The 24412-nt window shown below is 34.8% G+C and overlaps 1 protein-coding gene across 1 annotated transcript in view; it reads right to left on the bottom strand.

Annotated features, from left to right (window-relative positions):
- Positions 1-24412, bottom strand: part of EYS (eyes shut homolog) — a gene marked incomplete at both ends in the record, with an annotated part of 1444019 nt that overhangs the window by 1014528 nt on the left and 405079 nt on the right. Inside the window, 1 exon segment of the mRNA XM_080665107.1 lies at positions 20286-20407. Within this exon segment, the coding sequence (XP_080521233.1) occupies positions 20286-20407 (122 nt within the window).

Below are 24412 nucleotides of genomic sequence, written 5' to 3'. Positions count from 1 at the left end.
TAGCTCCCTAAAGTTGGCTGAAATTTCTAAAAAAGAAGAAGAAGAAGAAGGAGGAGGAGGAGGAGAAGGGCTTTTAGAAATGATGGGGAATAGAATTATGTATAGGAATGTGGAACAGAGGAAATCAATATTTGTGAATTCATCCTAAATGCAAAACACTGTGTTAAGATCCATAAGCATGTTATTTCAACAAGACTGAAAAATAAGTACCACACTTCTTATTTTAAAGCTAATCAGACTGATCCTCAATGAAGACTCCAAATTGCTCAAGAACACAGGAGGAAAAAACAACAAATAGGTCGGTTCAAAATGATTCATAGATTTAAGTGCAAAATGCAAAACCATACAAATTTCAGGGGATAACATTGGAGAAAGTCAAGATAATATTGGGTTTGGTTATGACTTTTTAGATACAACACCACTAGCATGATTTAGAAAAGAAAACATGATAAGCTGGACTTCATTAAAACTAAACACTTCTGCTCTGAAAAAGATGCTGTTAAAAGTATGAAAAGACAAAGCACTAATTGAGATAAAAATAAGTGCAAAACATACATCCGACATTTCCAAAATATACAAAGAACTCTTACAACTAAACAAACAACTCAATATAAAAATGGACAAAATATTTCAAGAGACACTTCATCAAGTCAGATATACAAATGACAGACATACATGTGAAAAGATGTTCGGCATCATATGTCATTGGGAATTCCAAATGAAACATACACCTATTAGTATGACTAAAATTTAAAACACCAAGAACACCTAATGCTGGCAGGGAATGTAGGCAACAGAAATTTCATTTATTGCTGGTGGGAATGTGAAATGCACTCACTTTGGAAGACAGTCTGGCAGTTTCTTACAAAGCTAAACATGTATAGCCTTACCATGAGATTCAGTAATCACAGTGCTAGATATTAATCTAAATAAGTTGAAAATCTATGTATACACACAAAAAAAGAAACTGCACATGGACCTTTATAAAAGTCTATTTATATTGTGCAAAATTTAAAATCAACCAAGATATCCTTCAAAAAAATCCTGTGGTATATCTATAAAATGGAGTATTTAGTAACAAAAAGAATTGAGCCATCAAGTTATAAAAAAGGCAGAGGAAACAAAATGTATATTACTAAGTGAACAAGGCCATTCTAAAAAAAAGAACTACATACTATACGATTCCATCTACATGACATTATCATTTTTGCCAAGGTTTAGGAGAGGGGAATATAAGTAGATGGGCACAGAACATTTTTAGGGCAGTGAAACTATTCTGTATGATATTAAAATGGTGAATGCATGAAATTATACATTTGTCAAAACTTATAGAATTATACAACACAAAGAATGACACCTAATATAAACTATGAATAATGTAATGTTAGTAATAATTATCAATATTGGTTAAGCAATGATACTGAATGTAGCACACTAATGGAAGATGCTTATTCTAGGATATACCATATTAATGCACATTTTTAATACTGGAGAAACTGCATGAATGGAAAAAGAGATTATATGAAAAAAATTTTGTACTTTCTGCTGAATTTTTCTGCAATCATAAACGTGCTCTAAAAATTAATCTATATTAAAAAGTATTTAGAAAAAAAATGTTAGGGCTAGAATTTGAACCCAGATCAATGCAAGTTTATTGAGAAGAGAAAACCTAAAGTTGAATGCATGCAATAGAGAAGAAATAATCAATCCACTAAAGATACATTAAAATTAAAAGAAAAAGAGTGAAGCCTAAGCAGAAAATACAAATTAGCAGAAAGTATGTGGGATTCTCAAAACAAGGGAGCAAAAATGCAGATTCTGAGGAAAGCAATTTCAACTTAATTTTTTAAAATGTTTTTATTTATTTTTGGAGAGAGAGAAACATCAAAGTGAGAGAGAAATATTAATGGGCTGCCTCCTGCATGCCCCCTACTGGGGATGGAGACCATAACCCAGGCATGTGCCCTGATCCAGAATTGAGCTGGTGACCTTTCTGTGCATGGGAAGGTGCTCAACCAACTGAGCCATACCAGCCAGGTCTCAACTTTATTTTAATAGTCAAAAGAGGCAGACAAGAAGAATTTCTCTTTTCAAGGGATCTGTTTCTCTAAAAGAAAATAACTGGCATCAGATTAATTTAAATGAAATAAATAGCAATATGTGTCTCTCTCTAAGAGTTAGTGCTAGAGAGAGATCCACTGATTGAAAATCCTATATAATAAAAGCCTAATATGCAAATTGACCAAATGGCGGAATGACCAGTCAGTGGGGGGCAGGGCTGGCAAGCAGGTGGTGTCAGGCCAGGCAAGGCGGGTGCCAGCGGGCAGAGAGAGGGGACAGCGATCGGGGGACAGCGGTGAAAGGGTGATGGGGGGTGGGGCCAGAGCTGCCCCCTGGTAGCCAGTACGCTCCCACAGGGGGAGTGTTCTTGGCCACAAGCCAGGCTGAAGACTGGTGAGTGCTAAGGGTATCCGACTTACGGCTTAGGCCCGCTCCGGCCCGCTCCCCATGGGGAGTGGGCCAAAGCTGTCAGTTGGACATCCCCCGAGAGATCCTGGATTGCGAGAGAGTGCAGGCTGGGCAGAGGGACCCCCCCCGCCCCGAGTGCACGAATTTTCATGCACCAGGCCTCTAGTAGTATGATAAATGTCCGATAGCATTCTAAATGTAAGCAAGTTTGTAGCAATCAGGACAACAAAATTTAGTAGTCCAAAAAATTCAGTTTCAACCTAAGTTTTATTAAATGACTAGGTATATGCATATTTCTTCATTATATCTTTAACAGGATAAACAGTAATTTATATACTTAAGAAAACCTCGTAAGATGTCTTGAAGAAGCAGGATGCTTGGTGCACAGTAGTATTCTAATGAAATAGAGCACCTTGGCATAGTCTAGTAAGGGTAACTAACTCAAATAAACAAATAAATAAAACAAAACTGCAATTACAAGTCTAGATAAAAAATATATATGGGACTGTGGTTTGGGTAGTAAGAAATATTTTTATAGGCCATTTTAAGTTGATATTCATCTTAGGGGCCTTGAGGAGAATGGTGTGATATAAGAAAAATGGTAGATAGCATTCTAGGCAGAAGGACTAGCAAAAAAATCCAAAATAAAATGACAACATACAAAAGGTGTGTTTGAAACATTGAGGTTCAGTATATACATTCTCTGAAATGTCAGCTGTTTTTCCTCTTCAATTAATTTTCAATTGAAAAATATTTGAGAGCCATTTACATCCATTTTTATTCTAAGTGCATGGTGAATGCTAAAACAATAGCTTTATTATCAATCATTGTATAAAGTGAGGAAGGATTAATGACCTGCCATGATGCTATAAAATCATAACCTCCAGTGTATTGTAAAGGAAAATAGAGAAATGTTTGGAATCCTTGTATATTTTATGTGAGGTAAACCCAAAATAATTTCTCTTATTAATCATTCTATTTAACTTCTTAAGTGCCTTCCATCTATGGATACAGTCTTGTTCAGGAAAAATAGAAGTACAAATATAATGTTTAAAACTTTTGAAAGAGGAAAAAAAAGGTAAATTCTCAAAATCTAGTACTTGCATTTTTTTTTAAATAATAAGGCATGCACTGATTGTAATTTCCTTTAAAAATCAAGACTAACCATGAGGAATATTTAGGCTATACATAGCATAATTTCTGACAAAAGAAAGCATGTTTTCCTCTGCCTAGGGAAAATACTTTTTGATACTGAAGTCTAGGAAAATATTTATGTTTCACTCTTTAATATGGGACTTTGGGAAACATAATGGGCCATGTTTTTCAGAATGGCTTGCAAGAGATACAGGAATATTCAAATGGACATCTCTTAAACTGATTTTGCATGAAAAATTGAAAATATAACATGGTATCTTTGCACAAAAGTTTTTTGAATGCATTGGTTTTCTAACTTTTGTGTAAGGTTTTTCCACATTTCAATTATCCTATTATTTTGGAAATCAATGAAACCCAGGGCATGCATTTAAAATATTCACAAATTATTTAGCCCAACAAATATGTGAAAGGAAATTAACTTGATAAAACATATGTAAGATAAATTAAATAATGTTTTCATAGGCATCTAAGAATATGGAGGTCTGTTTTCTGTATCCACTTCAGGTAACCTTTACAAAGATCTTATCTTCAGAATAAAATATCCATATATTTAATATTTTAAGGTGCATTCAGGATGTGTGCACATTATTTTTAAATTTTCCTATATTTTTCATGACAAAATAGTTTTACAGAACTGAGAATTATTTATAATCAAAGCCACTTTGACATTTATGCTTATTTGGAAAGAAATAACCCTTACAAAAAGAAAAAAGAAATAAAGAAATGACCTCAAACAAAATTAAAAATACAAACTCCCAGCTACTTGGAGATATGAGACTTCTCAGTAAAGAAAAAGCATAGCATTGTACAACTATTTTATCACTGAGATAGCAAAGAATGGTAGGTGAGGATTGGAAATAATAGGAAGTGTTAAGAGTACTGGAAAAAAAGTTCTAAATTCTACATTGCTTTTGTTAATAACATCTCATTGGAAAAATCAATCTATGTAACTTCTGGTTTCCTCATGTATGAAATGGGGATAATATCAGTGCATCACATGTTCATACAGATAGTAAAAGGCAAATTAGAAACATTTCCATGAAAATACTTTGTTAAAATGAACACAATATGTAAATAATCATCAATTTTTCATATTGAAACATGAATGTATTGGTGTTTGTTTTTTTAATAATTTACCCATAGTGGATTACAAAAATACTGTTTTAAAAAGACCAATAAATAGCAGAAGGAAGGTAAGAAATAAACTATGTATGGTCTCAAAAAAATTTTCTGGAGTGATGGCTATGTTGTAATCTTGATTTTGGTGGTAGTTACATCGGTGAATTTAATGGTCAAAATTTCCCTAAATATATATAGAAGATCTTCCTTCATGTTTTATTACATGTAAAAAGATCTTGAGAATAATTGACTGCCTTATGAAGGGACTATTTCTATTAATATAGTGCCCTACCTGTCCCATCCCTCCCCCCCCAAAAGGAAACAGAGAAAATAGGCTACTTAAAAAAAATGAGAAAAATGTAGGTGCTTTGTGTACTTGATCATACCATATCATTTTTTTAAAGTACACACCATGTAATTCTGATTAATGAAATTTTCAGAAAAAAATGAAAATACAGATTTTATTAAAAAGATATTCACATTTACATTCTTTGACTTTTTGTGCAACTGTTACCTTTTTACCACAGTTCAATAAAATATATTTTAGTGGCAAAACTCATACTCCCGAGTTTACATTTTGTGCCTGTCAGAGTCATTGACCTCACATGCCACATCAAGTCTGAGGCCAACAGTGACTGATGGTTTCAATTAATTTCTGGTGAAACATTCCTAAGTGTGTCTGATTGTTTTGTTTTACATTTTTCTTAAATTGTATAAGTTAGGGCTTAATTGAAGCAAGTATAAAATAGGTCAACATTTAAAAAAACACACACAAATGTTAAAGAACAGGCAAACAAGTATAACCCATTCTAAGACAATAACACTTTCAATCTAGACTTTTATGTAAGAAATAATGAGATGATCTAAAATTTGTTTTTCTAATTACTTTGTTAAATAATAAAAATTATCTTCAAGTATGTTTCCACACAGCTCTGTGAATAAAATTAAAGATATTTTATGCATGCCTATACCAAATTATAAAATTCTGGGCTGCCATGGTTATAAGAAATGCTTTAATATCTGCACTGAGAATACATCAGAGGGTGTTATGACTTGAATTGTGTGCCCCTAAAAGATCTTGAAGTCCTAACCCTCTGTAACTCAAAATGTGGTCTCCTTTGGAGATAGGTTCTTTAAAGAGGTAATGATGTTAAAGTGAGGACATTAATCTAATATGACTGTGGGCCTTAATCTAAAATGGCTGACATTTTTACAAAAAAAAAAAAAAATTGGAAAGAGAGCTAGACATGCACATAAGACAAATGGCATGAGAAGATGAAGCCAGAGACTGAAATGAGCCATTAGAAGTTAAGGAATACCAAATACTTCCATAGGTAACTAACACAGAGGGTACATAAGGACCTTTTTTTAAAGGTGGGAAACAACCAGGAACTTGATTTACCAGGTGTACAGGGTAATAATGTGGAATTTTTTCAATAGATGGAGTTACACATTTGTTTATATATATGCTATTTGATATGTATGCTATTTTGTGTATTAACAGCAAGCTTCACAACTTGATATGTCAAATTTTCTGAAGGTGTTAACATCATAGATATTTTTACGCTTAAAAATGTCGAATTTCGTGCCCCCAAAAAAGAGCATTTGTGGGGAGTTTTAACTCATTATTTTGAAGAAAAGTGCTGCTGAAAGTTATGGTATACTTCAGGAAGCTTATGGTGAACATGCTCCATCTCATGATACTTGTGAACACTGGTTTAAACACTTTAAAAGTGATGATTTCGATGTGAAAGACAAAGAATGTCCAGGTCAACAGAATAAGTTTGAAGACCAACAATTACAAGCATTATTGGATGAAAATGCATGTCAAACTCAAAAACAACTTGCAGAAAGATTAAAGGTTGCTCAGCAAACAAGTTACAATCACTTACAAGCAATGGGAGGGATTTTAAAGGAAGGAAAATGGGTGCCATGTCAAATGGAAAACCAAAAAGTCATCAGTAAAATGTTGCTTCAACGGCACTAAAGAAAGTCTTTTTTGCATCAAATTGTGACTGGCGATGAAAAGTGGATTTATTCTGAGAATCCCAAACGAATAAAATCATGAGTTGATCCAGGTCAATCACCAATATCGACTGCAAGGCCAAATCCCTTCTGAAAGAAGACAATGCTCTGTGTTTGGTGGGATCAGGAAGGTGTGGTGTATTATGAGCTCCTAAAACCAGGTGAAACCATTAATACTGATCACTACTGACAACAAATAATCAATTTGAACCACGCTTTGATCGTGAAATGACCAGAATGTGCCAGAAAACACGGCAAAGTAATTTTGCTTCATGATGACGCACCATCACACACTTCAAAAACAGTTAAAGACACGTTAAAAGATCTTGCTTGGGAAGTATTAAGTCACCCGCCGTATTCACCAGACCTTGCTCCTTCAGATTACCACTTGTTCTGATGGATGGCACACGCACTTTCTGAGCAGCACTTCAAAATGTACGAAGAAGTGGAAAATTAGATCTCTGCATGGTTTGCCTCAAAACAAGAAAAGTTCTATTGGGATGGTATTCACAAATTACCTGAAAGATGGGGGAAATGTGTAGCTAGCGATGGACATTACTTTGAATAAAGCACTTTTGATGTTTCTCTTGAAATTATCGTGTTTTCTTTGATTACAAAAACTGCATAATCAACCAGTACACCTACTGAAAAATAGCATGGTGTCAGGTAACACTGTATTTCAGTTCACCGCTTTCTTTTCTGCTTTCAACACAACTGCCATGAAGTAAGAGAGTTCATTTATTCATTCAAAAATAGTTTTTAATATCTTTTCAGTTTATCACTCATCTACAGATAATATAATACCATGTCACAGTAACATAAGAACCTCTCATTACAAGAAACAGGGATTTTCCCTTTCTCTTTTCTGTGCTACTGTTATAAAAAACAATTTTACTTAATTAGTGAATTCTGAAGCCTATTTGCAAAATTATAATTGGTCATAGGACATATTCATCTGTCAAAGAAAACATACTTATCCCTTGGGTTACTTTTCGATAAAATTGGAACTCTGTCAAGTTCGAACCTTTCCATTGAGAAAAGGAATAACTCTTTAATCACTCAGAGATCAGTCAGAACTACTGTGGAGGCTGCTCCCATTGGAAACTGAGGGATAGTCAGTGGCAATATATGTATGATTTTATATTAAAATCAAGACCAGTTAAAAGTAATAAAAAACACAGATTTTAAGTCACATAGACCTTGGTTTGATAGTTAGATTCACCACTTTTTAACACTGACTTTACCTTAGCTACTGAAAATATCTAAGTTTTGATTCTCACATATATAAAGCATCACTAAGGTATTTTGTTCTAGCATAAATAATATGATCTAGAAGTGTTGGGTAAAAATAGTCTAGTTAATTTTTTTGTGTGAATATAATAGTAAATCTATCCAAGAGATAATTGTATAAAATCAGTCCAAATCTTGAATGCTGACACACTTTAATCCATCAATGCCATTTCTAGGAATTTATTGTATAAACATACAGATGTATGCATGAAAAGAGCCACATATAATTAATTTTCCCAAATAATACTTCATAATTGTATAATATTAAAATTGCTTAAGTGGCCATTATATTATACCCATAAAATAAAATATGGTGTAGCTACCCAAAAGAGAGGTGAAAGATTCACATATCAACATATATGTTGTTAATAATTAAGGTGCTTATAAAGGAAAAAATCTTTCATTTGCTAAAGGTGAATATTGTACCATAGATTGCTGTTTTCTGGATTAAAATTCTGCAATGATTTACTCTTACATTAGCACTTATTTTATATTTATCATTAGCATTTTGGGCTCTATGCATAAGCTAAGCAAAAAATAAAATAAAAATCTCCAACAATACACCAGAATTTTGTAGTTTTCATTTAATATATTAAATGGATATAGATAAACATAGGTTTTTTTAAATTTATACTCATTACATTTCAAACATTTTTAAGTTATATCCATTACAATTTTTAAAACATCCTTAGTAAAAGCATAGAAAATGCCAATGCATAGTATTTCATACTCTAAGGCATCTAGCACGACTTTGCATGAATTATAAACTGAAGAAAAGAAACAAAATTCATATGGTCAACTGGTGGAAAACCTCCATGCTGTTTGAAGGTCTATTTTGTAGTGTCCCATAAGAAAAGCAGGCCAAAGCATCTACACGGATGCCAATTACACCGGCAGCAAAGGAATCAGATGCTGTTGGCAAAACATGCTCCAGAGTGTGGCATCTGGGTCCTTTAACTGCCATACAGAGCCCCATCTGTAGCTAAAGCTGTTGACTCTGCTTTGGGGTAAGAAAAATCAGAAATAAAGAAGGCAGTTAAATTCTAAACTGTGCCAGGAATGGCAGAAGGCAGGCTGCAGTCAGCATTCAAATTACATCCCTAGCCCAATTTGCTTTTTAATGTCTTGAAACTGTATAAACACTAAACTATGTTAACTCCAGTAGTTTAGTGAAGAGTTTAGAGATGAGCACATGTAGGTGGTTCAGTAACTTAGGAAACACAGATCACCTAAACAGATTTGATATTCCAACAAAAATATTCTTTTTCCTAACATTTTTCCTCTCAAAGAATATAGCCATATGGTGAATAAAATGTAATTCTCATTCAACATATTAAAATGTTATTTTAAGAATTCATTATGGTATATAATGTGAATTCTCACAAATAGTATGAAATTTAAGAATTTTTTGATTTTTAATGTTTTCTTTAGACTAACATTTCACAAAATGCAGATAGTCATTGCATCCTATACTGAGACTTCTGAAATTTTTACCCAATTTAAATTTGTGGGAAAGCTTCAGAGAGCCTTAAAACTTAATTAATAAACTGTTGCTTAATTATAAAAGAATAAGGTAAACTGCTTTTAATGTTCTTCATTTGCTGTATCTATAAATATGTAGAACAGAATGAGTTGCTATCTATATAGTTCCATGGATTCATCATTTGTAGGTTGCTGCTCTTCTCTTATTTATACAGATATATTTTAAAACAAGGTAGATGTTGGGAATAATAAAAACTAGTAATATTTAAGAAACAGACTCAGAGATGCAGAGAACAGACTGATGGTTGCCAGAGAAGAGGAGTATTGGGAGGATGGGTAAAAAATAGAAAGGATTAGGAAATACAAGATAGTGGTTATAAAATAGTCACTGGAGGTAAAGGCACAGTGCAGTCAATAATATTGTAATATGCATGGTGCCAGGTTGGCACTTGAAATATTAGGGGATCTCTCTGTAAAGTGTATGACTGTCCAAGCACTATATATCCTAGGTCCAGACTTTCTGACTCTAAAACCCATGTTTTCTCTCTATCTCATTCTTACCTGCTCTTGCTCTCTCTCTTATAAGTAATATAAAATATAATTAGGTACAGTCACTTCAGTAATGGTGAAGAAAGGGCTTCTAAAAGTGTACTATTCTATTAAAAAGTAAGAAAACTGGCAAACAAAAAACGTATTCAGAACTCTGGAAATAAACTAAAGGCTTGCAAAAATCTGAGCAGGTTTTACTCAAGAAAAAAAAAAGGCTGAATTTCATGCTCATAGTCATTTTGTGGTGGTCCAACTTGTTGTATTTCCATCTCCCTCTCCCAAGTTCTGTAATAGTCTTGAAAACCACAACTTTTCAATAATGAATCTGTGAAACCTAGAGGCCTAGCAGCCACTGAGGAGGCAGTACAGGTTTAGAGCTTACACATAAGATTCCTCTCTGAGAATGTCACTATTTCATTGGTCTGGCAGCTCTGAAAGGTTCCATTCTCAGGAATTGACTTTATTTGACCTAAGTCAAACCTAACTCTGTTCAACAATCCTTATAAGGATTTATTCACAACAATCAGTGGCAATTGCTTAACCTTGCAGCTGTTTGAGGTGATGATTCCAGTTGAGGCTAACAAGATGCTGATCAATATACTTAAAGGTAAAAGTTGGGAATGAAATGTTCAGGTCTTTGAAAAGCTAAACATATTCCTGGGAAACTAGAAGACACAATATATAGTCTAATCACAGGCCTAAGGAATACACGGAAGACCTTATATGGCTGACCTTGAGGCTCTGTGTAAGCAGGTGGTGAAGAATAAGATGAAATTATAAATTGCCTGGCTGAGTATTGAATGCGTTCCTCAACACAGACACACTGGTTCCCTTGGTGGAAGCTGGAGACTTATTTGTTAAAGGAAATTGAGAAAATAGTGTTAAATCATTAGCTGACAACTTAGGTAGCCAAGCAGAGACTACAATAGCCACACATGACAAAAAATACATAATTTATAAAACTATTGCAGAAAAATCACTAAACAAACAATAGCAAAGGTAAATAAATAAATACAGTAACAACTGGAAATGGCCTGTTCTAATGTCCAGATTTGTCACATTATATTATTTAAAAGGTCAAGTGTTCATAAAAAATATCTACACTAATAAAAGAGAAACATGCAAATTAACCATCACTCCGCTACACCCACAAGCCATGCCCACCAGCCAATCAGGAGCAAATATGCAAATTAACCAAACAAAGATGGCAGCTGGCCACAGAGCTGGAGCAAGCAGGAGGCTTGGGTTGCCCCTGGCGATGGAGGAAGCCAAGCTTCCCGCCCTGGCTGGCCCTGGCCTCTGCTCAAGGCTACGAAGTTTCAATTATAGAAGATAAATAAATCCTAGATACTTGCTTCCAGCTAGCCCTGGCCTCCGCTCAAGGAGACGCTGAAAAAAAAAAAAAAAAGAATAAAAGGAGGGTCTGGGACCTTGGGTCGCCAGGGGATGATCAGGCCAGGGTGGGACGGCAGGGGCCGTTGGGGTAAGCAAACCAGTAGAGGGGCCAGTTGGGGGTGAGCAGGCCATCAATGGGGGTCAGTTGAAGATGATCAGGACAGTGGGGGGGGGCAGTTTGGAGTGAGCAGGCCAGCAGGGGGGCAGTTGGGGGTGAGCAGGCCAGCAGGGGGGGGCAGTTGGGGGTGAGCAGGCTGGCATAGGGGGAAGTTGTGGGTGATCTGGCTGGTGGGGGGGCATTTGGGGGTGAGCAGGCCGGCAGCGGGGGACAGTTGGGGGTGAGCAGGCCAGCAGGCAGAGTGGTTAGGGGCAATCAGGCAGGCAGGCAGGCAGGTGAGCGGCCGGAACCAGCAGTCCCGGATTGTGAGAGGGATGTCCAACTGCCGGTTTAGGCCCAATCCCTGTAAACCGGCAGTAGGACATCCTTCGAGGGGTCCCAGATTGGAGAGGGTGCAGGCCGGGCTGAGGAACACCCCCCGCCCCCCCGTGCACTAATTTCGTGCACTGGGCCGCTAGTGTCATATAAAAACAGAAAAGTATAGCCCACACACAGGAATAAATGCAATAAATAAAATCTGTCTCTGAGGAAGCCTGGGTATTGGAGTTAATTGAAAATATATTAAATAGATATAATAAATATGCCACCAAATTCATAACCTAGAAGAAATGGACACGTTCTTAGAAACATATCTTTCTAGACTGAATTATGAAGAACTGGAAAATCTAAATAGACCAATCAACAGTGAGGAAATTGAAACCACCATCAAAAACCTCCCAAAAAGTAGAAGTCCAGGACCAGATGGCTTTAATAGGGAATCCTACCAAACATTTAGTAAAGATTTGATACCTATCTTTCTCAAACTCTTCCAAAAAATTGATGAAGAAGCAATACTTTCTAACACATTTTATGAGGCCCACATTGCCGATACCAAAACATGGCAAGGATAATAGAAAAAAAGAAACTTACAGCCCAATATCTCTAATGAATGCAGATGAAAAAAACTTAACCACATTCTAGCAAATCAAATACAACAATACATTTAAAAAAATAATACATCACAATCAAGTGGGGTTTCACTCCAGTGGCAATGGAATGGTTCAACCTATTGATCACTGTGATATATCACAGTAACAAAGTAAAGAATACAAATTATATAATCATATCAATGGAAAACCTCTCCTCCCCCCTAAACAACAATTGCGCTTGTGGAATCTGTCTGATGGAGCTATTTTGGAACTCACAAGTCTATGGAAGGCTTGTAGAAAAAAGCATTTGGAGGATACATCTATTTATGATTAAAACACTAAAAAAATGGATATTAAAGAAAAGTAGCTCAACATAGTAAAGACCATAAATGACAAACCCTCTGCTAATATCATACTCAATAGTGAAAACTGAAAGCTTTTCCTCTGAGACCAGGAACAAGACAAGGCTGTACATTCTCACCAATGTTATGCAACGTAGTACTGAAAGCCCTGGTTAGAGCAATCAGGCAAGAGAAAGGAATAAAAGGCATCCAAACTGGGAATGAAGAAGTAAAATTGTCACTTTTTGCAGAGCACATGATTCTTCACATAGAAAACCCTAAGGACTTCACCAAAATACTATTAGAAACAATAAACAAATACAGTAGAGTTGCAGGATACAAAATTGACATACAAAAATGCATTGCATTTCTATATATTAACAATTAAATTTCAGAAAAAAAATTCCATTCACAGTTGTAACAAAAAGAATAAAATAGCTAGAAATAAACATAACAAAGGCTGTGAAGAACCCACACACTGAAAACTATAACATTTTTAAAACAATTGAAGAGGACACAAAGAAATGGAAAGATATTCTGTGTTCATGGATTGGAAGAATCAATGTAACTAAAATGGTCATATTACCCAAAGCAACATACCAATTTAATCTCCACCAGAATCCCAATGGAATATTTTATTTTTAAATATATTTTATTGATTTCAGACAGGAAGGGAGAGGGAGAGAGAAATAGAAACATTAATGATGAGAGATAATCATTGACTGGCTGCCCCCTGTATGCCCCACACTGGGAATTGAGCCTGCAGCCCCAGCATGTGCCCTGGCCAGGAATCGAACTATGACCTGGTTCATAGGTGGATACCCAACCCTGAGCAATGCTGGCCAGGCCCAATGGAATTTTTAAAGAGAAATAATCAGATTTGTATGGAACTACAAGACTCCAAATAGCTAAAGCAATCCTAAGGGGGAGAGGGGGAAGGCCAGAGGTATCACATTACTTGATTTTAAATTATACTACAAAGCAACAATAATCAAAACAGCATGGTAATTGGCAGAAAAAGAGACACACAAAGTAATAAAACAGAATTGAGAGCCCAGAGATGAACCCATACGTGTACAGGCAAATAATCTGCAACAAAGGAGTTTTCTCCACAACATGCAATGGAAAAAAGAAAGTCTCTTCAATAAATGGTGCTGAGAAAATTGAAAAGCCACATGTAAGAGAATGAAACTAGAATGCTATTGGTCACCATACACGAAAATGAACTCAAAATGGGCCAAAAACCTACATTTGCAAACACCTTTGATAAGGGGTTAATATTAAAAAATATATAAAGAACTCCTACAAAAAATAAAACATTAAAACACACACAGAGACATACACACACACACACAATCTAATTAAAAAGTGGGTGGAGGCCCTGAACAGACATTTCTCCCAAGAAGACATATAAATGAAAAGATGATAAAATTCACAAGCTATCAGGAAAATGCAAATCAAAACTTCAATGAGATAATACTCACACCTGTTAGAATGGCTATCATCAACAAGACAAGTGTAAGTGTTGGAGAGGTTCCGGAGAAAAGGGAATCCTCATACACTGCTGATGGGAATGTAAACAGTATAGCCACTTTGGAAAACAGGAAAGAGGTTTCTAAAAATTTACCCATGCTGTTTTGATTATTGTTGCTTTGTAAGAATAGAGTTACCTCCTCTGGATATCTACCCCCAAAATTTGAAAACATTTATTCATAAATACATATGTGCCAATATGTTCAATGCAGTATTATTTAAGGTAGTCATGGCACAGAAACAACTGAAGTGTTCTTCAATAGATGATTGGATAAATAATAAATGGTATACGTATACAATGGAATACTATTCAGCCAGAAGGAAAGATAAAATACTGTACTGCCATTTCTGACAACAGAGATAGATCATGAGATATCATGCTAAGCAAAATAAGTCATGTATGGGATATAGAACTGAGAACAACAAAAGAGATAGAAGAAGATATAAACAAGTGGAAGAATACACTGTGTTCATGGATTGATAGGATTAACATCATTAAAATATCCATACTACCCAAAGCGATTTATAGATTCAATGCAATCCCCATTAAAATATTAAGGGCATATTTCACGACCTAGAACAAACTCTCCAAAAATTCATCTGGAATAAAAAAAAAGACCCCAAATAGCCACAGCAATCCTGAGAAAGAACAAAGTTGGAGGGCTCACAATACCAGATATCAAGCTATAATACAGAGCCATTGTTCTCAAAACTGCCTGGTACTGGCACCAAGAACAGACATATAGGCCAATGGAACAGAACAGAGAATCTAGAAATCAACTCAAGCCATTACACTCAATTAATATTTCACAAAGGAGGCAAGAACATACAATGGAGTCAAGACAGTTTCTTCAATAAATGGTGTTGGGAAAATTGGACAGACACTTGCAAAAAAATAAAACTAGACCACCAACTTACACCATACACACAAAAAAACCTCAAAATAGATAAAGGACTTAAATGTAAGATGGGAAACCATAAAAATCTTAGAAGAAGCCATAAGCATCAAAATAGCAGACATCTGTCGTAACAATATCTTTACTGATACACTCCTAGGGCAATGGAAACTAAGGAAAAAAATAAACAAATGGGACTATTCTATATAATAAAAGCCTAATATGCTAAGTGTCTGGTCAACTGTTCAACCAATCAAAGCTTAATATGCTAATGATATGCTAAGGTGCTCAACTGCTGGCTATGATGTGCACTGACCACCAGTGGGAAGACACTCTGACCAGTAGGTTAGCTTGCTTCTGGGGTCTGGCTAATCGGGACTGAGCGAGACAGGCCAGACATGCCTTGGAGCCTTCCTCTGCCCCTTCCCAGCCACGATAGTGTACTGGTGGGGTCTCTTAGCCTGGCCTGCACCCTCTGGCAATCAGGGACCCATTGGTGGATGTCAGAGAGCCTGTTTCAGCCCGATCCCACAGGCCAGGCTGAGGGACCCCACTGGTGCATGAATTCGTGCACTGGGCCTCTAGTTTCAGAATAAAAAGCTTCTGCACAGCAAAAGAAACCATCAACAAAACAACAAGAAAACCCACTGCATGGGAGAACATATTTGCCAATGTTATCTTTGATAAGGGTTTAGTCTCCAAAATTTACAGGGAACGCATACAACTTAATAAAAGGAAGATAAAAAAACCCAATCAAAAAATGGGCAAAGGACCTACATAGACACTTTTCAAAAGAGGACATTCAGAAGGCCAAGAAACATATGAAAACATGCTCAAAGTCACTAATGATCGGATAGATGCAATCAAAATGACAATGAGATACAATCTCACACCTGTCAGAATGGCTATCATCAACAAATCAACAAATGACAAGTGCTGGTGAGGATACGGAGAACAAGGAACTGTCATGCACTGCTGGTGGGAATGCAGACTGGTGCAGCCACTGTGGAGAACAGTATGGAGTTTCCACAAAAAAAATTAATAATGGAACTCCCATTTGACCCAGTGATCCCACTTCTAGGAATATATCCCAAGAAACCAGAAACACCAATCAGAAAGGATATATGCACCCCTATGTTCATAGCAGCACAATTTACAATGGCTAAGATTTGGAAACAGCCTAAGTGCCCATTAGCAGATGAGTGGATTAAAAAACAGTGGTACATGTACATAATAGAATACTACGCTGCTATAAAAAAGAAGGAACTTTTATCATTTACAAGAGCATGGATGGACCTGGAGAGCATTATGCTAAGTGAAATAAGCCAGTCAGAGAAAGATAACTATCACGTGATTTCACTCATATGGGGATATAATTAACAACATAAACTGATGAACAAAAATAGATCCAGAGACAAAGAAACACTAAACAGACCTTACAACCTCAGAGAGAAGGCAGGGGCTAAGAGATCAACCAAAGGACTTGTATGCATGCATATTAGCATAACCAATGGACACGGACACTGGGGTGGTGGGGGCTTGTCCTGAGAGGAAGGAGTGGCAGGGGGCGTCAATCAGGGGGCGGGGGAAATGAGACACATGTAATACTTTAAATAATAAAAAAATAAAAGAAAAAATGCAACACAATTTCTTAGAAATAAAATCAGTAATCTGTCAAAAATCTGCCGGCTGGTGTGCTCAATGGTTGAGTGTTGACCTATGACCCAGGAAGTCATAGTTCGATTCTGGGTCAGGGCACATGCCTGGGTTGCAGGCTCGATCCCCAGTAGGAAGCGTGTAGGAGGCAGCTGATCAATGATTCTCATCATTGATGTTTCCATCTCTCTCTCTCCCTCTCCTTCCTCTCTGAAATCAATATCTTTTTAAATCTAAAGAATGATAAAATGACTAAGAAAGTTTGTGTTAATTTAAATGGCAGAGACTTTTGACACATTTATAAATTTAAGTCATTAAGAGTTCACAATTAGTGATGTCAGAGTTATCTAGAAAGTCTGATTATGTTTCATGAATATTAAAAATAAAGTGTATTTATAGTTTTTTGCTTGTCTTGTTTTATATCTTTAAGATCTGTATAGCAAATAGCAGTATTTTATCTAAATACAAGTACTGTCATGTTAGATAATAATTTAATATTTTAATGCTCTCATTCTGTTTGATACACGTCATGAGAATAACATATTTTGCACCAATAGGTGGACAAATATTAGTGACATATTTCACATAAACACACACACACATACATATTTATTTTTTACACATATGTATGACATTGTATTTTGATAAAGAGCAGCAACTAACATCCAGGCCATCCAGGAGCTATCTAGTACTAAAATCTGGCTTTATAGCTAGAAATTGGTGTTGTGTTGAACATTTCAACATATAATTGCATAGAAAATGAGACAGGACTGCTTTGCGATCCTGATGAATTATAACAAAAACAAGCCTACTCCATAATTATATTCAAATACAGACAAAAACATGAACATTATCTATACCACAAATATGCCCCAATTATAGCTAGTATAAATGATTGCTGCCTCTTTAAACATTTTGGCTTTTATCTCTGTCTAGTCTTGCATCCTTCTAGGTAAGATGTATTATGAACCAAATCATATAATTCTTTTCACTTCCTGGCAATATTCAACCTAGGCCAATGTCCCGCTTTCTTAAACCTTCCCATAAATTACATGTCACAGCTCAAACCTCAAAGTCTGTCCCAGCACCCTTTTATATAGGTGCCTCATGGATTTACACGGTGTGTGTTCTCCCTCTGGACAATGAATTATAAACCCAATTTGTTCAACTAAAGTTGTGTTCCTGCTGGTGTTTGTCTGGAGGCGGTAGTGTGAGTGCACACATACTCAAATGCAAAAGAAAGTTGTTTTTAGTAATTAAGAAAGAGCCGAAATTAAATGTATATATCAGAGTCTCTGAAAAAGAAACTGTAAAATTCATATTCTATATTGTAGACTACAATTAGTAGTTATTTAGGGTAAATAAAATAAACATATATATCCATGGAGCTTTTTCCTAGCATAACAAAAGTTGATTCTTTCTCCCACTGCATAAATAAGCAGTTAATATTAATTTGTGATATATCAATATCACAAAAAATATCTCTGGGGTTTTACATTTTTGTATATTTTAAACTAATACCAACTATTAACACAGTGAGTGTTTATAATATTACCAAGAGTATTCATTTGTTCTTCCTGTCACTGAAATATCAATCTAGCTATTGCCAATTATTTTAGAATTCTCCTTTAATGAAATAAACTGACAGCTATGACTAATCTGGCTTTTATATCCCATTTCAGTCACCAAGAGTAAGAGTGTGAAAACTCTTACATGCTTCAGATGATCCAGAATTCTCAAGGGTAATCATAAGACAAAAGAGAGTGTATGAGTTATTTTGGAGGGCACCTTGAAATCATTTTGAATTGTCCCTGAAAAGCAATCATCTAAGTATATATATATAGTCAATTAATCGGCTTCTGTAACAAGAAAAAACATATTTCAGTCACAAAACACCTGGTTTTGCATTCCCTAGAGAGAACTTGAGTATACCAAACAAGCCAAAGGATAAGTTAATCAATATACATTTGGTTATTAAACGCTTGAATAATCAATAGCTACTCAGAATATCTATTTAGAGTTTCTTTAAACTTTTCATCTAAAAAAGAACTAATATAGTAATTTGATTTTACAATGTGGATACTCTATATTGTAAAATGGAGCAATAATTTGACTAAAGTAATCCAAACTCGTGAAAATTTCTAGGTTACATATTGGAAGTTAAAATCAATGGACCCACTAAGGAGTCATATTGTAGCACTCATTTAGCATGGATGGAAGGATCTAAATCAATGCTGAGATGGCAAAAATATGTTTTGAAGAAGTAAATGCATCCGTTACATGTGGCACATCAGGAAATTGCATCTCCAAATTAAAAAGGATTTCTGTATTACTTGAAATATAATAATTATTTAAATATGTATTTAATAATATGGTATAAATTTAAGTTGTACAATATGTTTATTTGATACATTTTATGTATTATAACATGTTTGTCATTATAACATATAGCACCTCTATCATGTCACATAATAATAATTTCTTTTGCGTGGTAAGAATAATTAAGATCCAATCCAGTAGTTCCTAACCTTTTTCGGCCATGCCCCATCTAAGTATCTCTAAAATCCTGATACCCCCCATGACATATAATTCTTATTATTCAAAAAGTGAAACCCTATTCATGTGGAGGAAGCCTAAAATACCATTAACTTGGTCTAAGCAAGCTTCTAAAGACCATGGCATCCATGAAAGAGAAAAATAAAATAATGAAAATACAGTTGAAGTACTGAGGAAGAAATTACTAAGAAATTGTTAAAATAATAATAATAATAATATGAAGTGATATAAAAAATAGCAAATAAAGTTTCAAAACATATAATACAGAACTGAAATGCATAAATATGTTATCATATATATTTATATACTATATATGAGGCCCCTAGAACCATAAGAAATGCAAAAAATCACTATTCATAACTCATTCTCAAATTACCCCCTTAAAAATAAAAAGGCCTCCCTGTGCCATTTTGGGAACCACTGATCTAATCTTTTAACAAGTTGGATGATTATAATATTGTTGTCAATATTCACTACACTGTACACTAGAACTCCAGGGCTTATATATCTACTCTTTGCAAGTTTGTACCCTTATATACACCTTTCTTATGCCTCCAACCCTTCCTCGAATAACCACCATTTTACTCTGTGTTTTAATGGGATTATTACTGTTTCAACTTGAAATTTGGTATACATAAATTTCAAATGAATGCGACCTATTTTGTCAGAAAATGGTTCTTCATCTTGGAATAGTTATTTTAATTAAGCGGATGAAAATAATGTCTGGATGCCACTCAAGGACAATGAGCACTCCAAGGAATTTCATGAAGAAAACGATAAATACATTACTCACTGATAGCTTTTGTAAAGGTCAGTAGAGGTGGAGTTGTTCTCAGAAGGACTCATTTTGCAGTCATTGGATTCTTGTTCACAAAAATTTCCTTCCCAACCTGAGAGGCATACACACTGGTAGCTCTAAGGGAGTAATATAAAAATTATAAAACCTCTAGGTGTTTTTATTATTAAGCCTAGAATCCAGATATTACTCCTGGCTATTTTGATTTCTTAGTCAATTTATATGTTTTACAAGTTTTATAGAATGTCAATACATCTCTCAAGTTACTTTTACCACAGTTTAAAAACTGTATAAACAGTATTCATTAGTATATAATTCAATAAATATTTGCAGCATATCAATAAAGTATATATAAGATATAAAATATTTATGAATTATGCTTACAATACAGAACTATTGACTTTGTTAAATGTCTTAATATAGTGTATTAGTAATATGATGGTAGTGATTTAAACTAAGCTAAATACACAATCCAGCAAATAGCTCACAAGTTGAAAGAAATACAACTACGACAAATGAACCTTCTGTCAGCTTTGCGGCATTAGCTACAAATAATTAACGTAGATAAATCAGTAATGTTGGTTGATTGAAACAAAACTTTTCATACTATTTTTCTAAAGTACTTACACTAATAAAAGAGAAAGATGCAAATTGACAGTACCTTTGCAACACCCACCAGCCAATCAGGAGTATGCAAATTAACCCAACAAAGATGGTGGGTTAATTTGCATATGCAGGCGCTAAGCGGCCAGGGGTGGGGCGGAATGCTTGCGTCATCGCCATGGTGATGATGCAGGTGTTCCACAATGCCCCAGCAGCTCTGGGCCTTTGGGCAGCGTGGGAAGGCGGAAAGGTTACTCCGGCCCAGAGCGAAGGCAGAAAGGCAGCTCCGGGCCAGAGCGAAGGTAGTGCCAGCAGCCAGGGGAAGGAAGGCCCATTCTTGCACGAATCTTCTTGCATCAGGCCTCAAGTAGAAGAATAATATTCAAAATACTAAAAGTAAAATTTTGCTTTCCCAGGTTTGAGCAAACAAACAAACAAAAGAACCTAAAATTACTGTGGGGTAATAATTTATATATTAAAATATTTTGGAAGAATACTGCTCTTTGACAAAACAGCAGGATTTGGGCTCCTACATTTAAAGACTCTAGATTTAGTATTATAAAACTATTAAAATCAATGTTAGCTGTTATCTCACTGTTTAATTCAGTAGCCACTAGCCACATGTGGCTATAGGGTATGATACGTGACTGGTTCCCACTGAGATGTGCTGCAAGTATAAAATGCAGATTGGCTTTTGAAATATCTCACTAATAATCATTACTTACATGCTGTAATGGTAATAGATATAAAGAGTTAAGCAACACACTTTAAAATTAACTTCACCCATTTTCTTTAACTTTTTTTAATGTGTCTGATAAAAAGTTTAAACCATACAGAGCTCTCATTACATTTCTATTGGACAGAGTTGTATAGATTATGCCAACTCAGTTCCTTCATCTGTGAATAAAGTTAAGATGTCCACATAGCAATCTATATACACTTATATGCAGAGCAGAAGTTCCCTGAGATTAGAGAAGGTGTTTAGTTTAATACATCCTAGCATGTTGAAGAATCCTGGTACCCCAAAGATATTTAATATGTTTGTTGAACAAATGAAAACAAATGAATCTGATAAGAAAAATAATGTAAAAGCTGCAGTAAGTATCCAAAACAGACTACAAAAGGATTCTGTATGTTTGCTAAAGGTGGATAACAAATGTATTTCAAATATTACAATAACCAGAGAAATACAAAAGTTCATGTTCCATGTATGTACATTTAAGTTACAATAATTCAAATGCATGAAAGTTGCCACTTAGCATTCTGCGTTGGTTTAACAGGGCCAAGTGGTTTTTTATGCCTGTGAACAGCTGAAAAGCAGAGGGATGAGAGCCACCACATTGTCAACACTGGGCTTTATTCCTGACACCTGTTAACTCTCCACTCAAAATACTCATTAATAGTTCTCATGGTTTGCTGAACTTTAGGAGCAATTTTTTCATGCATTTTCACTCTACATTGTTAACTTTCTCAACTAGTGTGTAACATTCCAAAGATTTCTTGAATCGCATATGGCTTATTGTATTTTTTGTTTTTCTTTCCTTTTTTGTGTGTGAGCACTATAAGAGGACTTACATAAAAACTGAATGTAATGATTAGATTTTGTTTTATGAATCTTCTAGTTAAAATGGAAGTGATTCAACAATGGGCAAGTAAAGTGTGTGCTGTGGTGAATGGGGGATAACTACCTAATTTAGTGATGAACATTAGGGCAGAATAGGCTAGATGACTCATATATAAAATAGGAAAACAGAGGAAACTACCCACTTTACTTTTGAGACTAGTGAAACCTAATTATCCAAACCCAGCAAGTGCAAAATAAAGAATGCAAACTCAGACAATGTCACTTAAGATCATTGAAAAGATCAAACTGAAAAGATAAATTTTAAGTAAATGAATCTTAGCCTGGCCAGTGTGGCTCAACAGTTGAGCACAGACCCATGAGCCAAGAGGTCGCAGGTTGATTCCCAGTCGGGGCACATGTCCAAGTTGTGGGCTCAATCCCCATTAGGGGGCATGCAGGAGGTAGCAGATCCATGTTTCTCTCTTATTGATGCTTCTATCTCTCTATCCCTCTCTTTTCCTCTCTCTCTAAAATCAATAAAAAATAACATTTAAAAAAAGTAATTAAATCTTAAAATGTCTTAAAAATATGGTTTATTATAAGCTGGTAGTTCCTGCCCCCAGAAATAGAAGTATGCTTGAAGACAAGAAAATATATTAAAGGAAAAAAATGGTTTGGTCATCTCAAATGCAGAAAATTCAACACACATTTATAAAAATTATCTTAGCAAATGAAAACTTAATGGGAATGGTCTTATATTAATAAAATATATTGCCCTGACCATGTGGCTCAATTGGTTGGAACATGGTCTCCTACAGCAAAAAGGTTGTGCATTCGATTCCCAGTCAGGGTCCATACCTAGGTTGCTGATTCCATCCCTGGGGCACCCATGGGAGACAACCAATTGATATTTCTCTCCCACATGTCTCTCTCTCTCTCTCTCTCTCTCTCTCTCTCTCCCTGCTTTCTCTAAAAACCAATAAAAACTTATCCTTAGATAAGTATTAAAAACAACAAAAAACCCAATTCTTTTAAAAATATAACAATTTTTTTCCACGCAAATAAGCAAAAAATTCCTGCTAAACATTTCCTATATGAAGCTTAATTTAGAGTCCTGAAAATGTAGATACACATTGAAAAAAATAAAACTAATAAAATTTTAAAATTGTGTCCTTTTTCTGATTCATTACTCATATGACCAGAGGCAGAATAATAATTTGTTTTCTTTAATAAAATTTTTAAAATATTGTAGTAAAATTTATTTTGAATTCAGTATTCATAAGAATAAAGGACTCTGTCTTTTGTCTTATTGTCTTTTTTTAAATGTTATTTTAAGCATTATTTTAAATCTATACAAACTTATAAAATTGCTCACTGACACAAAAATTGAAAATACTGGATATAATGATATTTAGAATTAGATATAAATATAGTATCCTTTATTCTTAAAAACAAATAAAATTATGTTATGTTAATATGATTTCTTTCATCTGGAGAAATAATTTGTTTTGGTGCTATAAATTTAATATGAAATAATATGTATTATTCTGACAGAAAGTTAATGGAATATTTAAAAATAATTTCTGTGAAAAGTTATAAATGCTGAATTTCATTGAACATATTTTGAAACAAGGCAATGAAAATGCATGTTAGATTGAAGAATACATTCAAGGCAGAACTGTTTTAGAAAAACACAATTTCTGGAACATGGAAAAAATGTAATATAAAAACTATAAAAGCCACATGTTAGATGTAGATATTCGTAATGTATAAATATTCATAGTGTCAATACCTTTTACAACACTTTGTGAAGGAAATAAAACTTTTAAGAAATTTAGTCAAGGTAGTATTTTAGTGCTTATTCTAAATGAAGAACAGTAAGGCAAATTCCCACTAGCTTTATTTCCTGTTTTCTAGTCAATCTATGATAAATATTCATATTACATTCTTCAAAATA

Source organism: Plecotus auritus (assembly GCF_963455305.1).
Source record: "Plecotus auritus genome assembly, chromosome: 4".
NCBI lineage: Eukaryota > Metazoa > Chordata > Mammalia > Chiroptera > Vespertilionidae > Plecotus > Plecotus auritus.
Note: the sequence above shows the minus strand (reverse complement) of the source record. Positions and strands in the feature narration are given on the sequence as shown.